Raw genomic sequence first — 27,983 nt, 5'->3', positions numbered from 1 at the left:
TTCATATTGTGTATTTTTTATTTAAATTGAATGAATAAATTCTTGAGTGTGTCGTTTAAAATTTGAATGCAAAGTTTATTATAAAAAAATATACTAAAATATAGTATATTATCGTGAGCATTAAAAGACAAGTAAGCAAATATAGGAAAGAAATCGCATCGAGTGCACGAAACGCCGAATGTTTAAATAATATTCTTCGCACGATGAAAGACAGTGCTTGCTCTCCATGGCGTATATGACATAAATTTCAAATTCATTGGTAAACCGCTCGAAGAACTGACAGGTAAGATACTGATGTCTTTAAAATCTGAAAAAAAAACAATAAATTGGATTGTTATTATTAGATTTTCTCGTGGAATATTTTGAATAAGTTTGTATCTTGTCTATAATTCATTTGTATAGAAAATAGAAAAACAACTAAAAAGATAATTAGCATCTTAAATAAAAATATTTTTAAGATGATACTTTATGCTTGCCTTATATTTTTAACGACATATTTAATGATCGCATGAATATTTATATATAAATTCTGGAACATAAAAATTACGTATTTCGATATCAGATTCTACGGCAGAATCAGTACTCATAACTAACAGAAGGGAGAATTTATGTTTAAAAGCAATAACATCTATGTTAATTATCGCTCAGGTAAATTGAGAAAACTGACATTTAAGTAAATAGAATATTGTTTTACAGGCAAAAAAATAGACGTATATGTAATCGTAATACATTTCATTGAAAAGTTAAAGTTCCACATCAATGTGGTATTATAAGTGTATTTTATTTTTTGCTTAAATAGTATGAAAACTATTCAAATATACATTTTATAGTATACCTTCACGAACGTGTTGATGGACAATTGAAATATCCGACCTCCAGTTAATTTTAAAGAGGCTTGAGCTTTTGACAATACAAGCATTACTGATTTTATTTCATTTGGGGGGGCTTTATACCACAAACAACTGTATAACGCAGATATAATAGACTCGCCCTGGTATGAAAATTAATAGGCCAACATTTGTCAACTTGTTGCACAAAAACTTAATGAATACATATATTCTGAGCAATTTCAATTACCCTGTTTTGAAGGTATTGTCCAATAAAGCAAAATGAAAAAACTTGTAATAACATTGCGAAAATGAATAGAATGAATTTCATCAAAAGTATTAAATCTGATGATTCCATTGCCTGAAAATTACATTTTCCTCTTAATAAACAACATTTGTTAATGAATGTATTTGAACTTACGGTAACTATGACGTATCCAGTAACACAAATGATCAAACTACTGAAACTTATTTGAAAAAAAGATACATTAGAGTAAATTGTATCGATTTTTTCGATAAGTCTCAAAACTTTCAGATGTTGCTGCACTACATGCCTGATATGATATAATTGCTCAGTAGAATTGCCATTGATTACCTTAAAGTTATTCGAATAAATGCATACGTTACTTTTTAATAAATTTATCTGTGCAGAAACGTGTAGAATCTGACGAAACAAAATAAAATAAAAACATGGTGAACATTTCAGACATTTAATATACCAAGTAAATGAATTTCTTACTAAAGTCACCAGAAGACTCTGTGTAACTACGTCTGCAATGATTAGCATTGTACATTGAATGCCTTGAATTATAAATATACCTTCAAATACAGGAGAGTGATGATAAGAAAACGGATAAAACGATGGTAATAACAATTTTCTATTTTCTATAGGTTTCCCGAAATATGAGAAGGCACTATCTATATAATAAAGCGTGCATGATGGTAAGTACATTGAAATATCAATTGTAAAAAAAGTGCGACATATACGCGCAAGAATAAGCCATTCGTCAGGTAATTCTTTTGAATTCCAATCTTCTAATAAGTCCTTCATGATCTCATCAAGGATTCTGGAAAATAATATCATAAAGCAAAAATTAGTTTTGGGTTTTCAATAAAAAATAGTTAGGCGTTCTTATACATATTGCGAAATAGCTGATAAGATGTCTATATTAATGTATAATTGAGTTTAGTATTTACGTATATAATATGTAAATAAATTTCATGTAAAAATAACATTTGTTAGCTGAGTCTGAAAATAAACTTCTGAATCAGAAAAACTCAACCTTTTATTTTTCCACACAAAAAACATTTTAATGAGGATCAGAACTTGTGTCAACATATCACTTAAATTGTCCATCAAAACTGCAGCATTTTGGCTCATAGTGACCGCATTCCACACTTGAAAAGGCATCGTTGTTAAAGCTGACGACGACAATATTAATGGGCCAATAATGTTAAAATCATATGGCCAAAGTCCAACCATTTTCAAACAAAGTTCAAATAACTTGTTAATCATTAGTGACATAATTTTAATATCGATTTTAAAAGTGATAACTTCAATATAGATTCAAAGAGTTGGTTTGTTCTTATCTATCGTTATTTGAGAAGCAGAATATTGTTCACTTTGATGTGTTCATGACAAACTTATCCCCTCTCTCAGCTTCATTGTAATATATCCATATAAACATGCAGTCCATATTCAGGTAGTTAGCTGGACAAATGCATAAATGTTGCATTAATCAGACGTGTAATTTGCTCTTTTTCTTCTCAATATTCACAACTCTCATGAGATATTCAGAAGGATGCGCACAACCTATAAGAAATAAACTCTGTACGCCCACGATCTTATGATGTTACTATTACATGCAGTGTCCAACTTTCTTCATGCTACTAACAAGGTTTTTATGAGCATTTTTCAATTTTAATGCCGCTTAAATAACAAAGTAAATGTACTTCGAGATTACAAGAAAGTACTACAATATTTATATTTTACAGGTAATAAGCAATCATACTCAAGAGAATGATCAAATTTGATTGTAGAATTATTTATAGTGAATTTGAAAACGATGAAACATAGTTCAGAGATTTGAGATTGCGATAAATATGAATTTATTAAATTTCAAAAAATAAGATACTATCATTGAAATACGAAAAAGCAGTAACTTATACTCAAAAATAAATTACTTACGCATAAACTTGCAAACACTAAACATTTCGACTTTACTTATGACTTCTTATAAATTTCGTTATAACAGTTATTGCTTACATCAATTTATGTTACAATTTCACAGTGATTATATTTTTCTATATTACTTTAATTGGTTCAGATTCTATCGTTCGTATGAATGTAATTTCGTAATATTCAGAGATGAAAAATTATCATAATTTTATTAACATATAAAATATTTAATTTACTAACAAGATTAAAATAATGTTTTAATATTTTACTGACTATACATCCAGTTTTCAATATGTTTAGTCAATACGTATTTCAGCGTACGGCTCGGACAAGTGATAAATATGAAAAAGAAGTCTTAACAATCTAAAAGAAATAAATTATATACCGTAATGTTAATATTAATAATCAAACAATAACTATCAATTATAAGTTTTTTGTATGAATGTTTTTACCGAAGTAAAATAAATGAGCGATAGATCATTAAATTTTCCCATTGTCAAGGTCATTGGCTTCTGAGCTTTGAATAACATAAACTTTACCGCTTTTTTATTGTCAATAGAGAACTCGTACCAATAACAATTACAAAATTCATAAAAAATAGTCTTACTCTGAAAAATTAATGATGTTCATTATTAATATACTTTGCAGAATAAAAAATACGAACCTGATTATTTAGGTATTCTCCGCAGATACAATAAAACCCTATAGTGATTAAAAATGTTATAGTAAGTACGGCATAATGTATCATATCTACAAGCTTAGCTCCTCTTTCTAGCCCCTGTGGTAAAAATGAACATCTATTTATGTTAATACGATAATAAGGGAAACGTTTGAACCGTTCATTCTTACATCAATGAACATAAATCCAGACATTACTTGTAACAATGTTAAGAACGATATATGAAAAAAGGCCACGAGAGAAAAAATATCTCGAATATTTTTCGAAAATTCAATAAACTCCAAATGCTTGCAATATAATCTACATAAAGCTGATAACGTACTCTCTCTGTCATCGATATTTCTTTGACAAATTTTCGAATAGTTTGCAATTTCTCTTTTCACTATAGCTATTTTTGAACATGCATGTAAGACCTGCGCAAGATAACCATTAAAAACTTATTACGAATCTATTTAAAAATAATCACTCACTTTACCATCAGTGAACGTCATATTTCACTCAAGACGTTTGATGTATTTTTCTTTCATTTGATCAAGTTGACAATAGTGAAGTCGAATGATAATTTTTCAGAAAATTCTAGTATTTATTTCCAATATATTAAATGAAAAATGTATAATTACCAAAGTCACGAGAAAGCCGTCGACTAGAGCATGTGCATTGAAATGTATGGACGCAGTAATAAATTGGCCAATAATAATAATTTCGTAAAAAGGTGATTGTCTAGCGTCCATCGGGAATTTGACACGAGCAAGAAACTTCCTATCCGGAATTTCATCAAAAATATAAGAAGTTACAGTTTGGAGGAAATAAGTAAAGTTCACCACGTTATCCATTATAATGATAAATATTGCCACGCGTTGAAAACGTGTGCCGTTTTTCTTCATAACTTCCGATCTTATACTTTCAAGTCGCCAATCATTTGACATCGTAATAATCATTCCCTTAATGTATCTGATAGATATAGAGTGTACGTATTTTCAACTGAAACACAATTAATTATTCAACAATTACCTACGTTTCCAGCGAAATGTTGCTATCTTGCATAGCCCAAGGAAGACCCCAACAGTAGAAACCAAATTATCCATGAGCAATTCAAGATTATTTCGGATTTCAACGATGTCCCATATTTCAAAAACTAGAAAGAAAAATGTGATTCCTATGCCGAAATAGAAAACTGACAGCAGCGGGCTCGTAGGCCACGCTCCGACTACCCGCAAACTAATCTGATGATGTTTGATGAAAATATCAGTAGTCATGGCTCCAAAATATTTCTACAAATTTAGCACATTTCAAACGGAAAAACTTTTAGAAATTATTTTTGTACAGGTCGCCTGAACAAACAATGAGTCGACGCGAAATTGAACGATGTATTAGCATGAAAAAGGAAAACTAAATGGACATGGTGCATTCGAGCAAAACTGCGCATGTACACACGAAAAGAGAAAATGGTTTCAAGCTCATCGCGTAACATATTAATGTGAATTGTGTTGGGGTGCGGTTGCAGAGCATGAAATTTTTATGCAGAGCTGCCACCGCTTGCGTAGCATTGTATAGGTGTTATATACAAACATGGTAAATAAATTTTCGACGACAATCAAAATTCACAGTAGGGGTCATTCGGATCCATTTTTCTCGGTACCCGTAGTTACGTTATTTAATATTGCCATGAAAGTTGTGGGATGTACTGAATTATTCTATTTCTATCCTCGAGTATACCAAGTCGTTAAACTTATACGGAGATTGTGCTGGTTCTTCTAGAGAAAAAAAACAGCGAGCAGTTTTTTCAAGTATGAACTATTATGATGTGATGAAAACTGTTGCCATTCCGAAGAACAAAGATTGAATAACGATATTTAAATATAGAGATGTATAAATATACACATTTTATCTAACAAAGAACAACAACTACTTGGCGCTTGTTACAAAATCCCCAAATTTCAGCGTGGAAAACTGTACAATAGTTGTAATTGATTGATTGTTAACTAAGAAACTTGTTTCGTTCGCTTTAACGGGCTGCGCGCACTACGGAAAGGTATGAAAACGAAGTCTTCATTATCTGAAACAGAAATACATTAGTTTAAAAAATTGCAACGAACGCACTCCGAGATAAATATTAATTGCTATATTATTTTGTTGTTACTGCACTAGAGAAATTTGATTACACTTGTTAAGTAAATGAGCGACAAGTTACTGAATTTTCCGACAGTCAAGTGAACCGGTTCTCGAGCTTTTGCAAGCATGAAGTTGACTGCTTTCTTATCTTGATTGGAAAAAGTGTACCACATACAGTTGTAAAGGTCGTTGAAAATCACCTCGCTCTGCAATCAAATCAAGATTATTTCGTGCTTTGCGTAAAATCTGGTAAACGAACCTGATTTGTCAAATATTCTCCAACAATACAATAATATCCCGTACTGACTAACAATGACATTGCTAGAGTTGCATTGTGAATCAAAATTATAGGCTCGGAACCTTTTTCTAACCCCTGCACAGATATCAAAATATTTACCGTTTCATTGTTGATTTCCTACAGCTTCGCATAGAAACTCACGTCTAAAAATAAATATGCAGACGTCACTTGTAACAAGGTTAATGAAAATATGTGAAAGAAAGTAACAGGTGAGAAAATTTCTTGGATAACTTGTGAAAATTTGACAAATTCTAAATGTTTCTGAACTAATCGCTTCAAAGCCACTAGAGTTAACGTTCTATCGTTCATATTAGTCGAATACGTAGTTGAGAACGTCGAAATTTCCCTCTGAACAAGATTAATTTTTGAGGATGCATGAAGAACCTTCGCATTGAAACAATCGTATGTACATATATACTAATGTTTCGTTACGACAGAACGACAATTGATGGCTTCAAACACAAGTCGAGTCCATTAACAATGAATATACTTTTTTGTTTAGTTACCGCGGTGACAAGCATCCCTTCGATAAAGGCATTGGAATTAAAACATATTGATGCAGTGATCACTTGGCCGATGAAGATAAATTCATAAAGCGGCGATTGCCTCGCGTCGACGGGAAAAGTAACTTGGGCAAGGAATTTTCGATCCTGCACCTCGTCGACCACGTAGGACGCTAAGGTTCTCAAAACGTACGTCATGTTCATCGAGTTGTACATCACAATTATACATTTTGATATTAATTGAGATCGAGTACTATTTTGCAGCATCACTTCCGATCGAGGCTCTTCGCATTTTGAATTTTGCAAGTGGTCGTCGGAAATTGTGTTTATTACCAGCGTGAGGCTTCTGTCATTTTACATGAAAAAATATAAAGTATAAATTGTTTTTGGGAGAATTCGTTAATCGATCGGCAATATTTACTTATGTTTCAGATAGAAAATTGTGATTTTACATAAACCCAATACGCATCCGATTGATGAGACGAGGTTGTCCATGAGTACTTCAAGATCATCGTACACTTCGACGACATTCCACACTGCAAAAATCATTAGAAATACTGATATTCCCATACCAAAGTAATATCCCATTATAAGGGGACAGGTTGGCCAAGCCCCGATGATCCGCAAACCAATTTGATGATGTTTGATAAATATTTCGTTCAACATTTTTGATTAATTTATCAAAGACCAATTCACTCTTTTACACCGTGCTCGCGGGATCAGCTTATCAATTAAAGTTTATAGTGTATCTAGTACTTAAACTTATGACATGATCCATCAGATCGCAGCTGGGACATTCGATTCAACGTAATCTGTTTTTTTTTTTATAATTTAGTTCCTCTGTATATTTAAAAAAAAAACAACCACTCTACAAGCTGACCAACAGAGGTGGAATTGCAGAGTACATTTTTATGATGCACTTGTCGCGAGCACTGGGCATATCTCTGCGCGTCATAACTTTTAGCTATAGGAGAAATATCTCATTTTTTATGCAAATAGCTTAATGGAAGAATTGGAAAGCATTATAAAATTCTGTGTAAAACCTGCACTTAAAATATTACTCTGTATACCTTTCACGCGAACATATAAAGTGAAATTGAAATGTGTGTATACGTAGTTGCAGCATGAATAAATAAGAATGCGCAAGGGAAGGAGGACTTGCAGCATGGGGAGGCTTGCATCACAAGCGCCATATTAGTTTAGTTTCACGAAAAAAAAAATTTTATATGTCGTTCGAATGTTGTGCTAAAGTTAATAATAAATTGTTGAAAGTACATCCAAAGAGCCATTTCCTACGAGTTTAGCATATTAGAAATTATGTCTATATCTTTATTAGGAAGGAATACCTATTTCAAAATCATAGTATAGATATCAAACAAACAATAAAATCACCACGAGTTTCCAACACTCAAAATATGTAAAATATAAAAAAAGATGTTACTATCTGAAATTTGACGACAAACGGCATACAGTCCTAAAAGTTTCATCCTGTTCTATGCTAAAAAAGCATGTTAATATCATATTTTGTTATTTCAAGATACGTTTGTTTGAATATCTTCAGCTAATTCTCAGGTGTTGCTTTACAATAAACATCATTTCTTCAAATAGTGGCTGTTAGTTTTGGTTTTATTCGATGAATTTCATTTTTTATTGAAACCATTGTTTATCATTTAAATATTCTAATACGAATAGCATTTTCATACTGTTTTGCATAATAGTCGGTTTATCTCGCGTTAAATCTCAAGCATAGACTGCTCTTAGAACAGATAGATACGACAAAGATGTTTTAACAATCTGTAAAATAAATGTTTCGGTAAATGGGTTAATAGATAAACGAACGCGCTAAATTGTGTGCCAATGAAATCGAATGTTTGAAGATTGATATCAGTGAAGAATTGAATTGACGAAACTCGAGCTTTTACCATTGTAAAGCTATTTGCAGAAAGTTCAAATAATTTACCGCCACTCAGAGTCAAAGGATTTTGAGTCTTAAATAGTATCAGCGACAACATACGAACTTCTTGTGGAGTTCCAGCGTACCATTCGCAATCGTATACGGCATGAACAAGTGATTCGCCCTGGATTTAATTAAAGGTCGAGTGTTAATTTATTCGTAAATTATATAGGTAAAATTATAATTGCAATACCTGATTCCGCAAATATTGCCCAGCGAAGCAAAATGTAAAAGCTTGAAGAAACATCACAAGGATGAACATCAGAAACTTTATCAGGTACAGCATGTTGGTTAAATTAACAGCCTAAAATGAAAGCAATCGTCGATAGATGTACATTTTTTAATACAGTTGAGATGAGCGTCATTATTTTTCCATTACAGTAATCAAAACGTATCCAGTGACGCAAATAATAACATTACTAAAAAGCAATTGAAACAATGAGACGAAGGAGTAAACAGCATCAATTCGATCAACTATATCTAAAATTTTCACGTGTTGTTTCACTATCCGTTTCAAAAGAAACATAAAATTATCTTTGTCACAACGATATCCTCCGTGTAGTTTCCGACTAGAGACAATACTGTCTGAATATACTCTAAGGTAAACTTTAAATAATGCCATGTGTGCACTTGCATGTAAAATCTAAAAAATTAGATGTATTCATAGTCAATAATCTAAATATTATAGAATTAATCAATGAAGCTAAGAGTCGTTAATAATTGTTAGAAATCAATGTTTTCGATTGTTTGTGCACGTTGGAAATAATGTTTATCGCAAGCATGATTGGTGTTAACGTATTTTATTCTTTGTACACTTAGAATGCATTTTTCTACCGGCAACGTGCTTGTGATCGAGGAAAAGTACTTTTCCTGACAGATGAAGCGTTGCATACTTAAAGCGTGCTGTTAAATCTTTATGTGATTTCCTTTACTCGTATAATTTCTAGTTCCATACCAATGCAGCAAGAAGAGTCTGACTCACTAAATCAGCGGCTACAATAAGTAAACATTGTATGATTTGCACGAGAATCACTATTTCATATATAGGAGAAGAATGATAATCGAAAGGGTATTTCGACGCGAAAAATAGCTTCCTGTGCTCTTTCGGTTGTCCAAAATAAGACAGTACAAGATCTGGAAAATAAACTGTCGTGGCGGTGGCGTACATCGTAATAACGACCCTACAAAATAAAGTACATGTCCGAGAGATCGACTTCCAGTTCGCTGGCAATTTTTTCACTTTCCAGTCATTCAATACGTCTTTTAATAAACCGTTTATCAACCTGAAATTTTCGCACACAAACAATTTTCTTCGAGAGGCTCACGACTGAGAATATTTTATAAAAGAAAATGTTGGTACCTCTTGTTTTTCCACATTATGAATATTTTAATGAGTATTATAGTTTGAGCAAACATATCGCTCAAACCATCCATCAACATCACCGGATTTTCACTTGAAATAAGTGCATACCACAATTGAAAAGGTAAGGTCGTAACAATAGATGAGGCTAAAATCAATGGGCCAAAGATATTGAAATTGTAAGGCCATAGGCCTAAAAGTTTTAAAATGAATTTCAGTGGCTTGTTTATCAATAGTGTCATCACTTTTCATGTATTAACTTTTCAAGAAATATTACTATTTAGATGTTACATGGATAAAGATCGAATGCATCTTACAAAAGGGATGTCTTTTCAATCTAAGATTTTCTATTACTGACAATCAGTAAATGGTTTCAGCTCCGTAGTTTACTGGCCTCGATCAACGGAAAGCCGGTTTATGTGCGGATTTCGATTCCAAGAAAGCAATGAATTTAACATCAGTCCTCACACTAAATCCCGATATTATAATGGACTACTAGTATTACAGTTGGAATATTTAAATCGACTAATCATAAGCTTGGTTCTTACGCAAATACTCGATGTGGGTGCCACATGAAACATTAATAACTAGTATTCTACTCTGCATTCTATAAGAGAGATTTTCAAGCAAATGAAGATAAAAATTACTTGGTCGAAGCTTCGTACAATATGTGTAAAAAATAAACGAAAACAACTAAAGTGTCCAGATTAGCAAGCCATCGGAAGCAATAAATTAAGCAAATGTAAAATAATTAAAAGGACGATAAAAGGAACATATTTGTGCAATCAGTTATTTCAAATATATTTTTTATTATATAGAAAGAACTAGTTTCTCGTAAATATTACGTATGAGTGGTAATTTTGGTGACTCTACAAAGAAAAACTTACGAATAACAAAGGTCTGTATATACATCTGTGCAGTTAATATGTATAAAAAACACGATAATTATAATTAATTTTTTATGGCTGGAAAGGTCATAGTGCGAATGCTCGGATAATCATGAGCACTTCTAGACATATTAGAATTCCAAAATGTTGCTGCTCATCTGCGTGATATCAGGAACAGATGGGTTAAAATAATTCTTTAGTATTGTTAATCGACGCTCACGCGTTCGCTAACACGCAGAAAAGCTGATTTCGTATTAACTTCCAAAGCGTGAACGCCTGGCATCAGCGCACCATTGGTAGAGGCTCATTCAAAAACATTCTGTGTTGATGCAACGAATGCAGTAAAAATGAAAAAAATCGTCGATACGCGTATCATACCCGTAAACACTTTGCAGAGCTAATTGCGATTCAACTCAATTCCTATTAACACGCTCTTTAATTAGTAGCGACATCTCTTGTAATTTTTCAGAACATTCCAATATTCATGCTTATCGTTGGCAGATATTAAGGTAAGGAAGATTTCTTCTAATGGCAACATCTACTGTAGATAATCAAAATGTTGGTACATATTATCAATATAGTTTTTTTATGTCATAGCATATTAGAAATAGATATTTCGCCTATTATCACTATGTAATAACAATGCTCAGGCTTAATTCAGGATCCATTTTCGAGTAAGTTATCGACCATGCTGAAAATACATTAATATCATATTGGTGATTATTGATTGACGAAAAAATAATTTGACTAAATAACAATTTTATTCCACAAATAGTAAATCAAGTAAATGTATCATTCGTTGCTTGAACAAATATTTTAGAATTGTACTTTTACTTTTGACAATGCAGAGCTCACCAACGACGACGTTTGCTCGAGTCCTTGAATGCACATATCTTGTGCTCACGGCAATTAAAATGTAATCATAGGGTGCGATGAAAACGAGCGATTCTACTTTAATGCAACAAGAAAGAAAGATTGTATTCCTCATTCCCGCTTGAAAGACATTAAATGCGTTTTTCTTAAACGAGGATACTTGAAAATTTGCTCCGTTGCCGTTTAGCGTCGCGAGTTGCGGGTACATGCATCGCCGACAATCTCTCGAGTCGAGTTCCTACTAATTCACAACGCGTCCGCCTGTACGGGGGGTGGACGATTCGACTGGCTAATCGCAATTGTTGCAAGAACAAATACGATTCGCTCGGCGACGAGGGCGTGGGACACCGCTGCCATTGGAATCGGCACGGCTAATGATGCCGAAGGCAGGTATTTTCCATTGGATGCGCACCAGGCGAGCCGGCGGCCAATATTACGATGCGTCTAGACGGCATTTGCTGGCTAACCCCGCTGAAATAGATTCGCTCTCAGAGTATAATCGCGACCACGGCAAACAACGACGATAATCATTCGAGCGTGTAGCGACAAAACGAAAAGAATAAAATAAAATAAATAAATAAAAGGACAGCTACCTGAAATCGCTACACATTTATACGGCTACAGGCGTGACCCTCGGGTGCTCTCCACGAGCATATCAGGCGCGAGCACGTTCGAATAATCGATATATTATCCGTGCGGAAAATTGACTCGCACGTTCGGCGTTTTCACATCACATGGGCGCAGCGAGCGCACGTGAAGCGCGCCAGAAGGCCACGTGCACGTGGCCCGGTCGACTTGCGGATCATCGCGAATATTTGATATTGCCGAAGCGTCGAAGGGAGAGGCGGGAGGGGGGTGGCGGCGAAATTCCAAGCCCTTCGCGTGCGTCGAGAGTGCGACTGCGGTGTCTCGTTAAAATTCGTTGCGTCGGTGCTCTTCCGCGAGAACGCACGTGGACAGGTGCACGCATAGGGCTCGGATCGTACCATTCGCTCGCGGACGCTCGCTGCACGTGCCACTCGCAATAATTGACGCGCTTATAAGCTTGTCGGATATCTCTTATCGCGCGGCAACTCGGCGCTCTCTTCTCTCGACGCGAGAGGCGCTGACCTTTGATACCGGTTTTCGGGAGTCAGTTGACTTCAAATCCGCGGCCGATCGGCGCTCTTCGCAGCGGAACGGCGCCCGACCGACGGAAAAATTCGCCGCGACAACATTTACTTTGCATTGGCGCGTGCAGCTCTATTGCAGGCGGCGAAGGCGCACGAGCCATTGGCATGGCATGCCGTCATCGAGAGTATTAGGGACCTCACGGCAAACCAAAGAGGATCTCGGCGGTCTTCGCTGCCGAGATCCATGGCAGGAGGCCGATGGATTGAACGTTATTTTGCCTGGCTACGTGTCGTTGTTTCGACTGCCTTGCGCGCGATTCGCGGCACGCGACAACCAAATCATCTCTCTCGCAGCCTCGCGTAACGAAAGCTCGAGACTCGTTGCTCGCGACGTTTCTGATGTTCCGCCGCCGCCGCCTCGGCGTCGTCGTTTCGCGACCGCGAACAAAAAGCTAAACGATCGCCGCAACGATCGGCAAGGTAAGTTGACCGCTCTCCTCGGCGCGCAGAGTCACGCAAGGCACGCGCACCCCTGGAAATAAAACGCGCTCTCTCGCCCGCGCCAGCGAATGAATTATGCGATGCGGGCGGGTGACGCGAAATGGCTTGCTCTGCCGGTTGTCGGCGAGGCGCGAATATAGAAAGCTTCGCGATCCGTCGGCTCGAGCCTTGCTCGTAAACAACTCGCTCGTCCCCGAGCTGTGCGTCTCGTTCGTTTTGTATGTATTGAAAAGCTTCCCTCGGGACATTGCATCAGCGTTCTCGCCGCTCTCGCGGCTCCGTAAAGTTCATTGACGTCACGAGCGCCGAACAACAAATCCGTGGAAGTGCTTCGGCGATTATATCGACTCCCTATCGAACGGCGTATCGCGATTGCATTCCTCGATCAACGTTGTTTGGAGCACGAGCCATCTCGCGCTCTCGAGTTGCGTGCGTTTTTCACGCTCGAGGATTTAGGTCAAGCAACTCTCGGAACAACAGCAGCGAGCGCAGTACAAAATAAGCTCGCGACCAAGCGACGGAGAGAAGACATTGCGCGTGACGCAACAGGCGCGAGACATCGCGACAACAAGCTGTCGTACACGCGCGAGAGACGAGTGCAGCGAACGAGCGTGTAACGCGAGGTAACTCGCTGGACTTTACGCGGAGTCGCCTGGCCGTCCTGGACGCGAAACGACCACGGGGAGAAAGAAAATTGAATCCGCGATGACCGATTCGCAGCTCGACGCGCGTGTCGTTGGGCGAGTGCCAAACACGCATTGTCTTCGCGCGGCTGGCGGCTCTCCCTTTCTTCCTTTCCCAACTATCGCATCTCGTTGGCGTTCCTACGGATCGAATGAGCATTGTTGCGGGCTTTCATCGAATATTTACGAGCGAGGCTGGTTTTCTTTTGAGAGTCGCGGCCGAAAATCGAGATCGAAATATCGCGACGAGCGTTAACGAGCTACAAAATTGTCTTTTCATTGAGACTCTCGAGAAAAAAATCTAAAACTCACTACACGCACGTGCTTGTCATACCAGTTCTTACTTTATCGATTCCGTAACTCCGGACAATGCGGTGGCCCGGTTTTTTCCCGTCTGTGCTCTCCGTGATATAGATTACGAATCCCGGGCATCGCGCGATAAAATAAATTATTTACCGTGCTCATCGATTCAATAACACGCGCTCTGAAGTACATTGACAATCGTCTCCCGCCTTTGCTGCAGATCGTTCATTCGTTGTTTTGTTTTGTCTATCAACGAAACCAAATAATGACTCATGGAGAATACCCAATTTAATATGGAAATTGCGCGGCTCACATCTCACGTGTGCGTCAAAAACGAATTGTATATTTTTTTCACGCTTGGCCCTCCAATTTTTGAGCATATGCCCGAAATAAGACATTCGCCGATTCGAACCGCGAAGGATGACCCGACCGACTGTTCTTGAAATCGCCCGTTATCGTTTGTTTCGCCGAGCCGTTTGACACTTGCATAAACGTCAACGCACAGTGGTGGGTGTCAGGCTCACTGCTCGATTAGCAACGAATTTGCTGTTCCGCGTGAAAAACACGATTCGGTCGTGGCTTTTCAACGAGCGCCAATAGCCGCGTAAAAAGAAGAAAGAAGAAGAAGAAGAAGAAGGAAAGGGAAAAAAATCCAGAGAAAAGATAATAAAGCGAAATACTTTTTCGAGCGGTAGACAACGGAACATCTGGTCGCTGTAAAAGGCCTGACCGACCTAATTGTAGTCCGCGGGCAAGCACAAAGGAGAGACGAGCTTGCGCACGCAAGCGCTTGCCGATCGCTGGCGCGCGGGCTCGAATTTTCGAAGCGCTCGACTGCCGCGCGACGGCAAGGGCGTGCTCCTAGACTGACTCGGTCCGATTGCTAACGAGCGTCCTGTGCGTCAAAGCGCCCAGGTCTGGGCTCGTGTTCGTCGCCAGCGGACACCCTCCGTGTCCCACGCGTCCCGCATTCGTTTAGCGCGGACGCCGAAGCCGAGCCGGCCAATCGGGGCGACGCACGGCTCGGATCGGCGATCAGCCAATGTCGCACGGCTAACGAGCCCATTATCACGACCGCGAGGTAACTTTCCGAAAAACAGACGGAAAAAGCTCACCGCCGTTCGCCTTTGTCGCCGCGGGCCGCGAGCCAAGAGCTTTTATTTCGGAGACTTCGGGGAAATCGTAGCGCGGCGCGAATCTCGCTCGCTCCCGTTCGCCGCGCGTCGGCGGAGGTCGTTTAAAGAGCCGCCCGCGAAGCGCGATCGAGCTATCGCGACGCGGTGACATAATCGCGCGCCGAGCAAAACAACGGCTACGCTTTCCGCGCGCGCGTCGGAAAAGTACTTTCGCGAGCCGCCGAGATCGATTTCCGCGATTCCCGAGCGAGCCGCGCGCCTCGACGAGGCTTCGCGACGCAGCAACGAGCCGCAGCATCCTTCCGCGTTCGCGGAAAAGCCGCGGCGCAGCCGAACGCCTCGATGGCATTTTCCTCGGGCAGACGGAGCGGCGACGCATGGGCGCGCGTGCGAGCAGCGCCGCCGCCGCCGGCGCCGCGCTCTATAAATGCGAGCCGGCCGCGCTCTCCCCAGTCAGTCGACCGCCAGCGCTCAGTGCCAGTAGCCTCCGCCTCCGCAGCCGCCGCCGCCGCGAGTCAAGCGCACGCTCCGACAATTCGCCGAGCTCGCCCAGTTCGCTAACGCGAGGCAACAAGCCACCAGCGAAGATGCCGGCCGACGTCACGATGCACACCAACTTCCTGCACTTCGACGAGAGCAGCAGCAAGCGGTCCAACGTGGACTCGTGCTGGAACACGGAGAACATGAGCGGCTTGATGACGCTGCTGGGCACGCGGGGCAACCAGTCGGTGCAGGTGAAGGTCTACCGCACCTCGGTGGAGCACTTCGCCGTGATCTACCCGCAGAAGAAGCTCGGCCAGCCCATCACCGTGGTGAACCTGCGCAGCGCCTCGATCGAGCGCCTCAGCGACGACGCCTTCCTCGTGCGCCAGAAGGGCTGGGACATCCCGTTCTCGCTCACCTTCCTGCTGGACAACCCCAAAGACCTCGAGTACTGGATCCTGGCCTTCACCCCGCGGTCCAGTCCGCTGCTGCACCAGAGCAGCCTGCCCATCGTCGAGGAGGAGGAGGACCTGTAAGGGGCCGCCTCGGCGCTCGCCGGGCTGTCGCGGCTGCCTGGCCGAAAGCCACGCGAGCCGAGCGCGACAGCGCCGGCGGCCAACTGTGTGTTCTGTCTCGTCGTTGTTCCATGTGTGCGACGCTCGCCGCCGCCTTCTCTCTGTGCGTGCAGTGGCGGATCGATGCGTCGCGCCGGCCGTCCGGACGCGCCTCCCGAGCTACGAGCCGACGATCCGCAGGCCGAGCCGCAAGGGCTCCGCGCCGTCTCCACGTGACTTTTCCGTTCCCGCGAGGACGCGCCGGCGGCCGAGTGCGAGTGCGTTCTGGCTGGATCGGTCCCGCCGAGTCGCCTGAGCCGCTGCGCGCCACGCGCATTGTCTATCCGCTCGACGTGCGGCCTCCTCGCGTAGATCATAAGACTTTGACTGTGATATAGAGATATAACACGACGAGTGTCGTCATACATACATACATACATACATACATACATACAAACATATTTGTAGATACTAGATAATTATTGTGTGTGCTTAACTGTGCAAATGTATTTCCGTTTTTTTATATATATACGTATATATAATTTCGCGAAACGCGTTTGTCTGAGCGAGAGAGAGTCGTGCGAATGTTGAACTGCTGAAAAGAGCGAGGACTCGTCGTTCTTGTTGGTTCTGTTTTCGTTCGTGTGCATTGCGTGCTCGATCGCGATCTTCGTTGTAACGCGTCTGCGTTTGTGTGTTTAAAAAAAGAAAGGCGCGCTCGCCTTTCCCGTTTGCAGGTGACGATCGGGGGGCTGCGCACGAGCCGAGGAAACAATCGCTCGTGCGGAAAGTTGTAAAATAAAATTCGATAGATGTTCCCCATACGTGTATCTTGTAGCAGGCTCGAGCGATTGTTTCATTGGCGTATGATTACGAAGCCCCGATGAATGGTCGTTCATTTTGTGTATGCTTCCTCGCCGCTAGTTTCGTAACGCGCGGCGCGCGCGTATAGATATATAAGACTATATATTGTGCCGATGTATTATTGATTAAGTAATAAATTGGAGAAATAAAAAAAGAAAACATAAACATTAATGCTCTCTCAGTTCTTTCGACGACGATCCCAACCAGTGTCAGCACCAAAGTTTTCGCAGACGACTCGTATCATCACGGCAAAGCAGCTAATGCATAATCCGCGCTGTCTCGCGTGCATAGTCGCGTTTTGAAATTAAATTGGCATTGGCACACTGATGCTGCGCTCCGAGTGTCTATATTACGCGACGGTATCTCTTTCTCTCGCTCGCGTCTTCTTCGGCCGTTTCGTCGACTCGTTCGCGATGGATTCCAACTTGATATTGGTTCGCGCGCGTTGCCTTGCGAGACCGTCGACGAGCCCGACAAATTATGAAACACGACCGATCGACGAACCCGCCCCCGACAGCTGCGCTTCGAAAGAACGGAACGACGTATCGGAACTTCCCAGTTGGAAAAGAAGCTTCGGTCAGTCGCGCTCGGGAATTGCGTCGAAGAAAATTGGCGAGAGAGAGAGAGTGAAAGACGCGTTAAATTTAGCCGAACAATAGGTAGAGCCACACCTGCCCTCAGCGGTTCCCGCGCGCGCATCCGTGGCCTTGCAACAGGAACGGACGAGAAATCGAAGGTCAGGGCAAACGTCTTTGATTAACGGAACTCCCATAGTTTGGAGCAGGCGGATGTTGCCGCGACCGATCACTCCCCATTGTAGCGGCGACAATGTCTTACGCGCCGAGCCGAGCTCCTCTAATGACGGATCGAGACGTAGCTGTCGGCACGGCAATCGAGCGACGTAATGATTTTATTGCTTACACTCGAGTAATTATTTGTTTAGCCAGGTGGTCTCGCGAAGTCCGGGGCTTATTTTTTTCGTAGATAAACGACGGAGCTGCAGAGCTCGGTGAACGACCACTTAGCTGGTTCGCATCTTCTCGCGCCTCGTTATTTTTAAGTACTGGCTTATACGTTGAATAAAAAGAGAGGGAATCGCTGAATAACTTCTCAATGTCGATTATTTTGTACGTGCGCCAACGCGCAGCGAGAAGCGAGCGCGGCAAAGATACGAGCACGCGAGGACAATCGCAATGTTTATTCGGCTGCTTGTGCGCTCTGGGCTGGAAACTCGGGCAACTGTTATCGGAAACTGCAAAAATTACGACGACGCTCGTTCAATGCCGCAGCTCCCGACGAGTCGCGGCGACGTCGATTCGAAACACGACCGACGGGCGTTATCGTCGATCGCCTAGCTCGAATCATTGAGATTGAGTCAGCCTTCGCGCGGCCGCGGAGGGAGAGAAAGAAAAACGAGAACCACGCGTCCGATCGCGAGCGTCGTCACGGACGCTTACGTAAAAAAAAAAGAAAAAAAAAAACAAGTAAAAGTCTTTGTTTCTCGATCGCGGCGCGTGGCGCCTCGCGAGAGATTTCGTTGGCAGAGCGAGACGGGATCCTCGACGTCGCGGCGCGCCGATGCGACTTGTATGCAATTGCAGCGCTCGCGAAAGTGGCGCGCGTCTCGCGGCTTTTCTAGATCGGCGCGCCCGCGCTTTTCGTATCTCCCGGCAGCGGCTCTCGATATATAATTTCGCGTCCGACTTTTCCAGAGCCGTTTTCTTTTCAACTACGGTATTATTCACGATTTTATCGGGACGCGAAAACAACGTGACAACTTGGCCGCTGATTAATATAGCGAGCGAGAGAGGGACAAAGGAAGTCGACAGTGGCAATCGTCGTGAAAGTGAGTTGGCGCCGTTTTTATTGGTCTTCGTTACCGGAATAAAGCGAAAGAGAGAAAAAGTTTATGTGCATGCCATAATAAACCGTTGCGACAGGTCATAATAATACCGGTGACCCAGTTGCCGGCAAAGCGACTCGCGTTGTCTTTTTTGGCGCGCGTCGCCAATCGCGATCGCCGAAAATGAAAATCAGCGATATCTACGTTGACGAAGGTGCGCGAGCAAACAAGCGCGCGCGCAATAAAATTCGAAGAATCGCGTTGAGTCGAGCGAGCTATTTAGCAGGTCGCCAGACTCACGTGCGCCGAGCCGCACGTGAATCGCTCGCCGCGAGCGAGATAACAGCCGCGCGTCGTCGCGAGAACGACAGTCCAAAGCGAAAGGTTTGCAGGGCGACGACGCGCGCGTCCCGTCGGCGTGCCTGCGTCAGACGAGGCGCGGAGCCTGCCTTTTATTTCCCGCGCTCCGCGACTCTCGCGGGTACTCGTATCGGCTTCGCGCTGCAACGCTGGCTTGGCGAGCCTGGAAGACAATCAATGGCGACAATGGCGCTTCGTCGAAGCGCGTGCAGCTCGCTTTGTCGCTTAATAGCGGCCGCGCGCGACTCGCCTGGCACACATTCGCGCCAGGAAATCGCCCACGACTGGAACTGCGTCGCGCCAGCTGAACTCGGTTGCGCTCGATCGACTCGTCGTGTCGGCATTTCTCTCCTTTCTTTGTTATATCTCGCGCGTGCCTTCCGGCCGCAAAAACAAGATGTAACGTCGCCACCGTTATTTCCACGTTTATGAAATTGCGCGCCCGAGTCTTTTTATTTCGCACGAGTATCGCCGGTTAAGACGTTAATTAATGAACGGACGCACATACGCGGGCTCGGCTCTTTTTTTTTTCTACATCGCGACCGTGTTTTCAACATACAACTGCTAATTGATGTTGGAATTTGACGTAATGCTTTTTTCAAACTTCAGGTTATCTAATGACACGCGATCGAGAGCAGCACGAAGCAAAACATCATTTGTGTGCAGTTCACTTTTGAATTGATTTAAAAGTGTCGTATGTTGCCATTAACACGTCGTATCGGTTAATGCGTTAAAAAAAACGCATAATTTTGTGACGTTTCATTTCCATTCTCTGATAATCCAGCTGGATTTTCAAATTTGACCTAAATAATAATCCGTCGTAACTGTCGGTAATATTCTAAGAAAAGTTATAACACTACAATTCTCCAACGAAGGCAACAGCCACGAATGCGGCAATACTAGAAAGGCGTATAATCCGCTTCAGACAACAGAATTGCGAAACAAGACAGCGTTAAGACGGTGTGTATCGATCGTTTCAATTATTGATTTTTTTTACTTCGCCAGCAGATAGTCAATCACTCAATCTTCCCATGAGCGGCGTTCGGCTATTAATTATCCGATAATGCGTCGAGCCTCGCAGAGAACGTTAATTAGCGTGCACTCGCAGGCAAATTGATTTATTTATCGATGGATTAAAAGTAGCTCGATTTTGTTTTCGCCTCGAAATAATGACGGGACAACTGCGCGGGCATTTCGCGCGCGCCGCTGAATTGCGAATCGACGACGAGTCGCCTTATTGCTTTTATTTATTATATTTTTTTTGTTCGCTTTTACGGCCGCGCGTCGATGGGAATTGCGCTGCTAGGAATAAATAACGAAGTTGCAGTACAATCTTATCGCTCGCGCGAATCTCGCACGCACTCTTATCGCGTTTTTGCGACGCCAAATCGCTTTATGGGCTGTCTCGTAAAATAATTCGCTCTTTTTTTTTTTCTTTTTCAAGAGAGAGACTCGTCGAATGCGCCATTACGCTACGGCGTAAACATAAACAACAGCGAGATCAGTGCGTTATGACGTGGATAATTTGGCGCGCTTTCGGGATTTTCCGCGTGGCAACAATGAAATTCAGCGAGGCACAGGCGGAAGGAGAGGCGAGCGCGGCGGTCGAGTTCGAAGAGTTGGCGAATCGACCGCTGACCGTACGAGACTCGGCGTCGCAGAAGAGAGCGAGGGAGAGGAGGAAAATCGGTGCGTATACGTACAGCCAGCTTCTCGCTTTCACGGAAGCGCGAGCGCGCGCGAAAGCCTCGCGATCGAAGGAAACGTCGCCGACTTCTCGTCTCTGCTCCACTGGCCGCCTGCCGTTATTCGCATTCTTTTTTTTTTTTTCTCTTTTGTTCGTCTTCATTCGCGCTCTTGATTCGCTGGCTGTGCGTCTCTTTATATTGAAATCGAAATGTTATTGAATCGGCATATTTTGATTCGTAAAATTGTTATTCGCACTTCGCCGGCATACGCGCTGATCACGCGCAGGTTGGATAACATACGAAAGTAAATTACTTTCCGTCAGAGCAACATTTTCATTCTGATAATGAGCGCTTATCGCACGCGACACACAAAGGAATCCACGATAACTCTTGCCAATTCATTATCTTGGCACTCTCTTAAATGGAACATTTCAAATAATTTCTAAAAATATTGTTTTTTTTTTGACCTATGATATTTTACGATATATTTAGTTCGAAACCGCGGTGTGTAGAAATAACAATACCCTCTAAACGCTATTGTTAAAAAATGGAGCGACTCGTACAAGCAAAAACTCTTGTCGAATGCCTTTACGAATCATCTTTTACGCGCTACCCGAAACAATTTTACGAACCTCCGCTAAAGGGCAAATTGATCTAAAAAACGACTCGATCCGCATCGACGAAATTAATCGAAACGCATAGACAAACCTCATTGTGAGCCTGGCGAAGGTTAGCGGCAAGCTCGAGGTCATTAGCCAAGATATTCTGACTACGAGACAATAGAACCCTGCACAATGCATCTGGCTGACGTTCAACGGACGGCGAACGAGCAAAGTGGTTTTCGCGCGGAGAAACAAGCGAGGCGTCGAATGTTCGACGGCAAACTCGATGAATCGAGCTTTCTTCCGAATACGGATACGAATCAGAAATTAAGAGGCAAACCGATGTCGTGGACCCGACCTTGTTCCATGACCCGCTACGTATCCGCGCAAACTTATAAATAGCCTACCGCTCGTAAAACCGAGTAGCACTGATTTCGCAATGCGCCGTGTGTGCGCGCGCGCGTATAATCTTTAGTTTTCGATGGAGGAAGCCAAATATCCGGCGGCGTTTCCGCGCGGCGAAAGGAGGAAAGGCTCGATGAATATTGATGATGTCGGTTTTACCTCCCACGCGCGCGCATGCAAGGAAGGGATCGCAGCGGCTTATTAGGGATACAACATATACGGTAGCGCGGCCGCTGACGCAACAGCGGCCATGGCGTTTCGCACACTCCGATCAGCCGCGACGGAGCACAAGAGGCTGCGGCTCGTCCACGGGTACTTGGAGCGGGGAGGCAGAAATAGATCACAGATGTTTTCCTTTCCCATTGTGCGAATTGAAAGCCGACGCGCGAGCTTACCGCCACATTGCGAATCGCGAAATTGACAGGGCTTAGGCCCGACAATACACCCGGAGAATCCTCCACACTGGCCGTGCATTGGCGCAACGTCGCGGATAAAGAAGCCGTCGACGGCGCGGCTGTCGCGTCGACGAGAGCCCGCGACTCCGTGCTTACCATTCGGATGCAAAGTTTATACGCGCGCGTGCGTCAGCCCGAGAGCTTTCGAGAAGCGTTCCTCCGCCTCGCGTTCGTCGTTCGCGATTACAGCTCTTTTAAATCCACAAACAGGCCGAGAAGTGAGCTTCGCTTTATGCAACAGCCTTCGCGGCGGATCGAACGTACGTTAAGACGATCGACCGAGCCACCGCTATCCACGAGAAAGCTCGCCGGGGCAATAAGATCCGCTGGAGTCGATTGGCTTCCCGTGGCGATACGCGGATTCGATTTAACGAGTTTATCGAACCGACGAGTGTGCAGTATGTACGATGAGCGCGACTCATCCTCGCGGGCTTTCGGTTTCGGTATAAGTCGAACGAACAATCGAGGCGCGTGCGCCTTTGCTATTTCCGTCCGTATCGCAGGCGCAGCCTTTGCAATATATGTACGCGCGCGGTACGTCGCAATTCTCGCTTTATCTGCGAGGCGCGCACTTTCGCTTATTATTCCAGTCCGCAGACGTACGTAATAACGCGCTAAGTGTTTGTATCTCGCGCGCTTGCAAGTACGACCTACTCTCTCTCTCTCTCTCTCTCTCTCTCTCTCTCTCGTCCAATATTCGAAGCGCGGATTGCAGTTTATTTATTTCTTATCCGAACGCAACGAGCGCGAGAAACTGAAAAATAACGAGAGCGAGGGAGGGAGGGAGGGAGGCAGGAGATAAGGGGGCGGCGACGACGACGGTCGATAACCTTTCGCGTTATATACGTGTAGGCGCGCGAGGGGGCAAACTCCATCTACACGCACTTTTAACGCGCCCCTCCGATAAACAAGCTTAACGAATTGCGACGACTTTGCGCGCGACCTTGAACCAACTCACCCTGTAGAGCTGCCTTATCGGCGTTGCGTGCCGATGAACTCCAGAACGCGAGAGCGAGAGCTTTTCGACCTTTTGTATTCTTTGTATTCGGGGAGCGGATAAACAGTTTTATCGAGTTTTTCACGTATTTACTGGGTTCCGGTTTCTGTGCTCCTCTTTCGCTTCTTCGACTCCGGCGCGAAGCGGACGCCGCTCTCAATTGTTTTTCTCCTTTGTAGGTATACGCGCGAGGGGCTCCCCGTTTTCCCGCGCGAGCTCAATTAAAATGTGCGACTCGCTATCGGATACAGGCGAGCAAGCACACCGAGGAGATACTTACGCATTGCGGACGACGCTTTTACCAAGCGCAGTTTCAAAATAAAGATACTCGGATGACCCTGGACCTCTTGTCTATCTCTGACGAAGACCTTTTACTATTTTGCCGGTGAGAAATAATTCGAGAGCGAAACACAATAATACAACGTGTCGAAAACAACTATATTGGGTCGTAGAAAGTCCATTGAAAGTCGAGAAAGAGAGACAGAGGGGGAGCGAGGCAAGTAAAACGCTTTTGGGGAATCGATTAAGCAATTTGTGAGCGAGACAGCGAGTCCAGTTAAAGTGTTCTAATTGCTAAAGGTACTTTGGGCTCGCAGGAAGTCGGCACTGGCAAATCATTCAATCGACTCGGTGAGGAGACGTCGCTGTCTTATACGGGGCCACGAGGGTGAAGGAGGAGGAGGATGAAGATGCTAATTCAGAAGGAAGAACTTTTTTCCTTTCTTTTGATTTCTTTTCGACGAAAATATTGTCATTTTTATGAAAATTTATTACACGTATTCTTATTACCGGATGAACGTACTCGACAGATTGTTCACTTGACTAATCAATATGAAATTGATGAGGCGATTTAGATTACGATTAAATGCTTCAAGATATAACTGTAAGGTTGACGGTTATCTTAACTTATCGTTAGCTTCATTAATTTATATAATATAATGACGTTCCTTCGTAAAAGTACAACGAAGTAAGTTTACGACTGATCGAACGGAACAAAAGAAAACCCTTTCCTTGTGGCCAACGCCGTGATAAAAGCCAAGTTATAGTGATCAGGAAATAACTACATTCTACAAGAGCGAAACACGACGACGATCAGCGAATTCCTAATGACACGAAAGCTCCATTATTCGCAAAGTGCGCCGCGCGTGTCAAAACAAAAGAAAAGGGAAACACAGGAAGGATGAAGCGAACAAAGCGAGCAAAGTACGTCTAGTAAGGATTAATCAACGCACGCACGCCGATAAAAAAAGTTTCCCCGTGTGTAAGCCAAGTACAGCCAGTAGAATTCTTCGTTCGCTCTTTCTCCCTCTCTCGATTGGTTCAAGGCCACGCGATGACTTTGGCATGCTACATCGCTCAATTTTCGTCGATTACTCTCTAGATATTTCGAAAAGCTCTTGGCAAGATTTCTTATCGAAGCGCAAGCAATTCCAAGTGTACGATCGAAGTTAAATATTAATCAAAGCCACCCGATAATTTATGCAATTAAAGGCAAATATTATTCAAAGTCACCTGAAAACTCAAATATCGCGTTTGAGCAAGGCGACGAGAATACGCCGAGGAAAAACCTGGATGTTTGAATAGTCGTAAATTGGGTTATTGCGGCGCGTGTGACGTTCTCGGTGAGAAAACGAAAAAAAAAGTGCCGGGCGCGATTAAAAAGAATGAAAGCGCGCGCGTGCGCGCAGAGATTTACAACGGTCGTAAATAAGACGCGTACGGCGGACGAAGCGCGCGGCAAAAAGGCTAAAGGCGCGACGACGAGAGCCTCGAGATCGCGGGGGCGCTCGAAGAGTAATTATCTCGCGAGAGGGGGGGGGGGCGGTTGCAACTCGATCATGGGCGCGGACGAGTAGCGCAACGCGTGTCGTCGTCGTGCTGCCGATGCCCATCCGCCGAAGCCCTTCGCGCCGCGAGTAAACCACGTAACAACCTCTGTCGGGGGACTGCGCTCGCGACGCACGCCACGCGGTCTGCGCCTCGATCCGCCGCGAGTTCGCCGAGCGCCTGCTTTTCCCTCGATTGTGCAACGCGCCTTGTGCCACATAGATTCATTAGGGAATTCAAGCCTCGCGCTCGGCTAAATTTATGCCTCGCGCTGAATCAGCGCGCAGCCACAGTCGGTTGCATCTTGTCGCTGCGCGTCGCGCGAAACACGCTCTCAAGTTTGTCGCACCTCTGTCTCTCTCTCTCTCTCTCTCTCTCTCTCTCTCTCTCTCTCTCTCTCTCTCTCTCTCTGGTAAGAAAGAAAGAAAAATCTCGTCTCGAGGATGCTTTCTTTCTTCGGAGAAAACGATCGGCAGCTGTTCTTATCTCGACCTAATTTTTCGTCGCGTAACGAGGCAACTTCTTACGAGCGCGGAGAAGAAAAGATCGACGTAGCGCTAGAACGTGCACGTAGCTGTCGCGGCGACGAAAGTCGCCCGAGTACGAGGAGAAAATAGAACTTGCAAGTCGTTTTTCCCTGCGAGTTTTATCGTCGCGCTAAGATAGTGTCGTGCAAACAGCTGACGAAGCACAGGCACGCACCGAGCCGGTCCAAAAATATACGCGTATATCTCCGACTTGTTTTCGCAGACAGATAGCGCCCGAGATACTGCCGTGCGCGCACGCCGGTCTCTCGCAACGAGCGTCCGCGCCCGGCGCGGCCTAAGCATTTTATTCGCCGGTGCTCGGAAGCTAATTGGAGCCGCGTAAGTCGCGACTTTGCGAGCGAGCCTTTTCCCAAGCGTCCCGCAACCTCGTGGCAGCGTTCGCGGCAAGTCGAACCAAACTTTCGAAGCGCGTATATGATTTCCATCGTAATTAGTAAGCGCAAATAACTCGTCCCGCGCGACCTTCGACTTGTAACTTTAGCAAACTCATATTGCGCATCTCGAACCCCCACTTTTTTCAAACTCTCGCTCGCTCTCTCTCTCTCCCTTGCTAAAAATGGAGTAGCACGTGTCCGGAACAAGTGTCGTGTACGAAATTGGTATAATCGGTCAGTAAAATACGTTTACAATCGTATACAATGTAAAGTCATTCCTGAGATTTACGTGCTACCTCGATTATTATCTGCGAGCGTGGGTAGGTAACTGTTGATACGAAAAAAAAGGTGCTCCTACGAGAGAAAATAGCTTACCGAGAGTACGAGTTTGTAATCACTCTTACGCGGGAGACTTTTCTTCAAAATTGCGATAAATTGATTTTCTAAGGTTCGCAGCTGCTAACGTGTTTACAAGATATGCGTTATTTTTTTTTTTTTTTTTTTATTTATTGTCAGACCGCTTTTTCTGTGCGTGGGAACTTCACGTTTTCTCCGGAGTCAATTTGTTTTTTATTATTCATTTTTTTCATTGGCTGGTATTTTTAGATCCGAAGAAACTATTGGAAAAAAAGAAGCTAATTCATCGCGCGATCTGGATGGAAAAAAAATAAGCGACGCTCTTCTAAATATTGCATTCGCTTTTTTTTCTAATTTCTCTCAGAAAAAAACATTTGGAGAATTACGAAAAAGCCAAGTTCCGACAGCGACTGTCGGTCGTCCGCGGATTTTTCGCGTTGGAAAACATCGTGGCGCGAGCGAGCTCTACATGCAGAGCCAGCTCGCGCAAATGCATCAACAACATAATAAAACATCTCGCGATGATGGCCGCGTAACCAAAGATTTCCGAGAAATCCAAGCGCCGTAATGCATTCATCCTCGCTCGACATATCGCCGCGCAATTCCACTCGATCGGCCAACGACTTAAAGACCCCCAATAGAGCGAGACGCGCGCGACGCATTGTACCGGTCGCGGCCGGATTGGCTGCAGATGAATCGGCCGACTTCGATCCGCGCGCCCGATGCCTCGATTCCAGTCCGGCAACTTCGAACGGCGGCGTTAATCGTTTAGCCGTGCCGGCGCGCGACAGCGCTGAAATCGATACGACGGAGCGCCGAAAGGGACCTCAAGAGAGAAAGCGCAGCTAACTCGCTTGCCAATCGCGTGACTACTGACAGCACGCGGTCATTGAACAAAAAATAAAGCCGCGCGTCACTGCGTGGCTCGATGCAGCAGCACTCGCACAAAAGCTTGCATAATCCGCGAGGCAGTGACATACTTCCTCTCGTCTAAGCTGCCACCCGCGAACGATCGAACCAAAATAGTTGCACGCGAGTCGTCTGGCGCGTACGGAAAGAAAAAGAAATAGGCGTGAAGCGATCGCGCTGATTAGCGGCGAAGGCCCCTTCGTAGAGCGTCACGCGAGTTCGGCGTGCGCGCGAGGCGAAGGCCGACGTATAATGCGCAGTTCACGTTAGCCGGCTCCGATTGTAAAAATAGACCGGTTATCGGTCGCGC

The 27,983-nt window shown here is 43.7% G+C and overlaps 3 protein-coding genes across 4 annotated transcripts; all 3 read right to left on the bottom strand.

The window, feature by feature from the left end:
* Positions 1 to 6: 6 nt before the first annotated feature.
* LOC131672513 (uncharacterized) lies at positions 7 to 5,166 on the bottom strand. The gene is made up of 12 exons (XM_058949777.1): positions 4,697 to 5,166; positions 4,306 to 4,636; positions 3,856 to 4,098; positions 3,671 to 3,784; positions 3,459 to 3,614; positions 3,328 to 3,369; positions 2,584 to 2,656; positions 2,111 to 2,381; positions 1,249 to 1,894; positions 1,078 to 1,188; positions 836 to 991; positions 7 to 307 (listed from the first exon to the last, which is right to left on the bottom strand). The coding sequence occupies exons 1-12, from the start codon at positions 4,939 to 4,941 to the stop codon at positions 254 to 256; spliced, it is 2,442 nt and encodes an 813-aa protein (XP_058805760.1). The 5' UTR covers positions 4,942 to 5,166; the 3' UTR covers positions 7 to 253.
* A 517-nt stretch (positions 5,167 to 5,683) lies between these two features.
* LOC131672495 (odorant receptor Or2-like) lies at positions 5,684 to 7,445 on the bottom strand. 2 transcript variants are annotated; one of them, XM_058949755.1, is made up of 7 exons: positions 7,020 to 7,445; positions 6,853 to 6,944; positions 6,602 to 6,771; positions 6,237 to 6,479; positions 6,057 to 6,170; positions 5,848 to 6,003; positions 5,684 to 5,741 (listed from the first exon to the last, which is right to left on the bottom strand). In XM_058949755.1, exons 1-7 carry the CDS (start codon positions 7,262 to 7,264, stop codon positions 5,691 to 5,693), a joined length of 1,071 nt encoding a protein of 356 aa, XP_058805738.1. In that variant the 5' UTR covers positions 7,265 to 7,445; the 3' UTR covers positions 5,684 to 5,690. The 2 variants fall into 2 exon arrangements, with proteins under 2 accessions (XP_058805738.1, XP_058805737.1); XM_058949754.1 differs by having other exon boundaries at positions 6,602 to 6,944.
* An 893-nt stretch (positions 7,446 to 8,338) lies between these two features.
* LOC131672512 (odorant receptor 13a-like) lies at positions 8,339 to 10,154 on the bottom strand. Its single transcript, XM_058949776.1, has 6 exons — positions 9,913 to 10,154; positions 9,508 to 9,835; positions 8,932 to 9,195; positions 8,746 to 8,856; positions 8,521 to 8,676; positions 8,339 to 8,392 (listed from the first exon to the last, which is right to left on the bottom strand). Exons 1-6 carry the CDS (start codon positions 10,152 to 10,154, stop codon positions 8,339 to 8,341), a joined length of 1,155 nt encoding a protein of 384 aa, XP_058805759.1.
* Positions 10,155 to 27,983: the final 17,829 nt, after the last annotated feature.

This window comes from Phymastichus coffea, unplaced genomic scaffold, assembly GCF_024137745.1.
Source record: "Phymastichus coffea isolate CEN01 unplaced genomic scaffold, Cenicafe_Pcof_1.1 PCOF00152, whole genome shotgun sequence".
Lineage (NCBI taxonomy): Eukaryota > Metazoa > Arthropoda > Insecta > Hymenoptera > Eulophidae > Phymastichus > Phymastichus coffea.
Note: the sequence above shows the minus strand (reverse complement) of the source record. Positions and strands in the feature narration are given on the sequence as shown.

Excerpts from the sequence above, each read along its gene's own strand:
- LOC131672513 (XM_058949777.1), bottom strand. The coding sequence starts at position 4,941 with ATGACTACTGATATTTTCATCAAACATCATCAGATTAGTTTGCGGGTA. Across the intron at positions 4,637-4,696 it reads ACATTTCGCTGGAAACGTAG|ATACATTAAGGGAATGATTA; the intron begins GTAATTGTTGAA and ends TATATCTATCAG. Across the intron at positions 3,370-3,458 it reads CGCTCATTTATTTTACTTCG|ATTGTTAAGACTTCTTTTTC; the intron begins GTAAAAACATTC and ends TATTTCTTTTAG.
- LOC131672495 (XM_058949754.1), bottom strand. The coding sequence starts at position 7,264 with ATGTTGAACGAAATATTTATCAAACATCATCAAATTGGTTTGCGGATC. Across the intron at positions 6,480-6,601 it reads AAGGGATGCTTGTCACCGCG|GTTCTTCATGCATCCTCAAA; the intron begins GTAACTAAACAA and ends TTCAATGCGAAG. Across the intron at positions 6,004-6,056 it reads GAGAATATTTGACAAATCAG|AGCGAGGTGATTTTCAACGA; the intron begins GTTCGTTTACCA and ends ATTTGATTGCAG.
- LOC131672512 (XM_058949776.1), bottom strand. The coding sequence starts at position 10,154 with ATGACACTATTGATAAACAAGCCACTGAAATTCATTTTAAAACTTTTA. Across the intron at positions 8,677-8,745 it reads GGCAATATTTGCGGAATCAG|GGCGAATCACTTGTTCATGC; the intron begins GTATTGCAATTA and ends AATTAAATCCAG. Across the intron at positions 8,393-8,520 it reads CTGCAAATAGCTTTACAATG|ATTGTTAAAACATCTTTGTC; the intron begins GTAAAAGCTCGA and ends TTTATTTTACAG.